Genomic DNA, 2,933 nt, shown 5'->3' with positions numbered 1-2,933 from the left:
AAAATTTTTTTTAAAAAATAGTTCCATAGGAACTATTACTTTCATTGGAATTTTACTTCCAAAATGTAGCACAACCCCAATGTCCTTGACATAGATCATTGCTACTCTTCTCCTCCACTGAAAATGTGGAAGCACAGATGGGAGTGAGTTTAGATCCAGGTATGAATCAAACAAAAACCACGTGTGCTAAACCTTATGTCGTCTCTCCTGACAGAGTCCTTGGAGATGAAACTTTGCAATAGATACACAACTTGGTGAGCATAACCAGTGTCACCGAACTGTACCTATAAAACTACTACATTGGCAAATGTAATATATAATTTATAACAATAAAAAAGAGAACACTCTCCTACCTTGAGAACAGAAAGAAGACAAAGAATGGCATGGATACCGCCAGCTGGAGGGTGCGCCAATTTTGAATTCCCAAACCCAAGCCTCCCAGCAGTATCTGCGCACAACTAGCCGCACAGTTGACCAGTGTTAATGTCACAGCTTTGAATTTTGTTACTGTCCACTCTGTCACTGAAATGAAACTCAAACATGAGCTTAAATGTCAAATTAAAGGTACTTTTTCTTAGTTTTTTTTCATTTTTTATTTTATATTGATTTATTTACAAAGTTCAAATACATTGTTTTTCACACTGGATCTTTCCCATTTCCTTCACACACACCCCCACCTATCAAATAGTGTGACCCTATGATTAAACACCCACACGTCGCCCATCCTCACCCCTCTGCTTCCACCCTACCCCCTCCTTGGATTTTCACACTCATTCTACAATAATACAAAATACAAAAATAGAGTATTTGTCCTTATGAGACTGGGTCAGTTCACTCAGCATAATGCTCTCCAGTCCCTCCGAGGTAGTAATTTATAAAATCATTGTTCCTACGTCTTCACTTAATTTTGCATGTACACTGGTTTGCATGCAAAATGTGTATACATGTGTATCATTCATGCACATCACATTCTCATTCCCAATGTGTTCCAAACGGTCACTCATGTACATTGTGTTTTATGAACTTAATCATTGATTTAAGTCATAACCTGCTTCTGCTCACAGATGAGGTGGAAAGGAAAAAAAAAGGTTTACTTACTGAGTAAGCCACAGTTAATTAGCGTACCGGTGGAAGAAGAGCCTGACAAGAAGAGCAAAGAGCAGTAAATGGGGAAGGTGGGAGCAAAGGCAGCACAGGTCCCAAAGACAGCCAGCTGGAGCGAACACAACCTGATCATCAACTTCCGTCCAAACCTGCCGAGGAGGGACGCAGCTTAGATTCTTTTGGACAGAAATCATCTTCAGTAACACTTAATAAAAATAACATATTTTATACACTCTCAGACACAGTTTTTCATTGTGCTTAGTATACAGAAGCAGCTCTGGTGGCCTAGGAGCAAGAAGCTGCACTGCAAACTCACACAAGCACAGGCACACAGTTCGAGGCCCCCAGCTGCTCCATGGGAGAAGGGGGAGCCATCTCCTCCTGTGCAATTAATTGCCTCTGGAGTGTCAGCTATGGGTTGGTTCCAACTCAATGGCACCCAACAACAAATATGTTGTTGTTGTTGTTGTTATGTACCGTCAAGTCACCTGAGAATCATAGTGACCCTATGTACAATAGTCCTAAACCATGCTCTACCACTTGCCAGTCTTATTGACTGTGACACACCTATCCCCATTGCCCCAGTGACGGAATCAATCCATCTCATCAAGGGTCTCCCTCTCCTACACTGTCCCACTAACCCCCCCAAGCATAACATCCCTCTCCAGGGACTGATCTTGCCTTGCAACATGTCCAAAGTATGTCAGACGAAGCTTCAGAATCCTTGCCTCCAAGAAGCAGCCTGGCTTCACCCTCTCCAGGAAGAACTTGTTTGTTCTCCTAGCAGTCCATGGTATAGTCAACACTCTTCTCCAGCACCACAACCCAAAGGCATCAGTTCTCCTTCTACCATTCCTAGTCATTGTCTAGGTCTCTGATGCATAGCAAGTAATTGCAAAGACTATGGCCTGTGTCAGGCACACCTTAGTCTCCAGACTGACTTCATTGCTCTTCAGTACTTTGGAGAGGTCTCTGACAGCAGACTTTCCCAGTGCAATTCATCTTTTAATCTCTTGGCTGCTGGTACCAAGATTGTTGATTGTAGAGCCAAGGAAACTGACACTGTCAACAATCTCAGTCTCCTCACCATCTATCATGATGCCGCCAATCGGCCCAGTGGTGAGAGTCTTTGTTTTGTTTGCTATTTCAGTATTTTTTCACAGGTGCACCACAATGATAATATATTTGCCATGTTGCACAACCATAACCACGTTTCATTTCCAAATTTTTCCAACACCCTTAACAGAAGAAGCACAGTTCTCCTTCAACAATGAGTCCCTCACACTTTCTCCCTTCTATCTCTGATAACTACTGATAAACTTCAGCCTCTATACATTTCTCTGTATATTTTATATAAGTGGTATCATATATTTGTTATTTTTAAATATATTCATTTCACTCAGTATAATGACTTGAACATTTATCAATGTTGTATGTATCAGGGTTTCATTTCTTTTTTATGATACAGTAATACTCTCAAGGACGTACTGCATTGGGAAAATAAGCTGTCAAAGTTCTAAAGAGCAATGATGTCAGTTTAAAAGTGAAGATGCAGCTGGTCCAATCCATGGTCTTTTCAAAGTTACACAATGAGTAAGTATGTGCAGTGTTGTAGGTCTATTGTTCACAATTATATCCTTAGGCCACTGTCACTTGTTTTCCTCACCTGGCTAAGTTGTTGTTGTTGTTATGTGCCGTTGAGTCGTTTGCGACTCATAGCGACCCTAAACCCTGCTCTATGCTGTGACAATTGTACTGCCTCTGACACACCCATCCCGATTACCCCAGTCACTGAATCAATCCACCTCATAGAGGGTCTTCCCCTCTTG

At 41.6% G+C, this 2,933-nt stretch overlaps 1 protein-coding gene across 1 annotated transcript in view; it reads right to left on the bottom strand.

The window, feature by feature from the left end:
• Positions 1-2,933, bottom strand: part of LOC102843134 (solute carrier family 22 member 9-like) — a 38,368-nt gene that overhangs the window by 25,534 nt on the left and 9,901 nt on the right. The window contains exons 3-4 of the mRNA XM_006903112.1: positions 1,099-1,253; positions 354-522 (exon numbers count right to left, since the gene is read on the bottom strand). Coding sequence (XP_006903174.1) covers positions 354-522; positions 1,099-1,253 — 324 coding nt within the window. The remainder of the gene's footprint in view (positions 1-353; positions 523-1,098; positions 1,254-2,933) is intronic.

The sequence above is a fragment of the Elephantulus edwardii genome, unplaced genomic scaffold (genome assembly GCF_000299155.1).
Source record: "Elephantulus edwardii isolate Elephantulus edwardi_28Jun2011 unplaced genomic scaffold, EleEdw1.0 scaffold00510, whole genome shotgun sequence".
In the NCBI taxonomy this organism is placed as follows: Eukaryota; Metazoa; Chordata; class Mammalia; order Macroscelidea; family Macroscelididae; genus Elephantulus; species Elephantulus edwardii.
The sequence above is the reverse complement of the archived record's forward strand: the minus strand, read 5'-3'. Positions and strand labels throughout refer to the sequence as shown.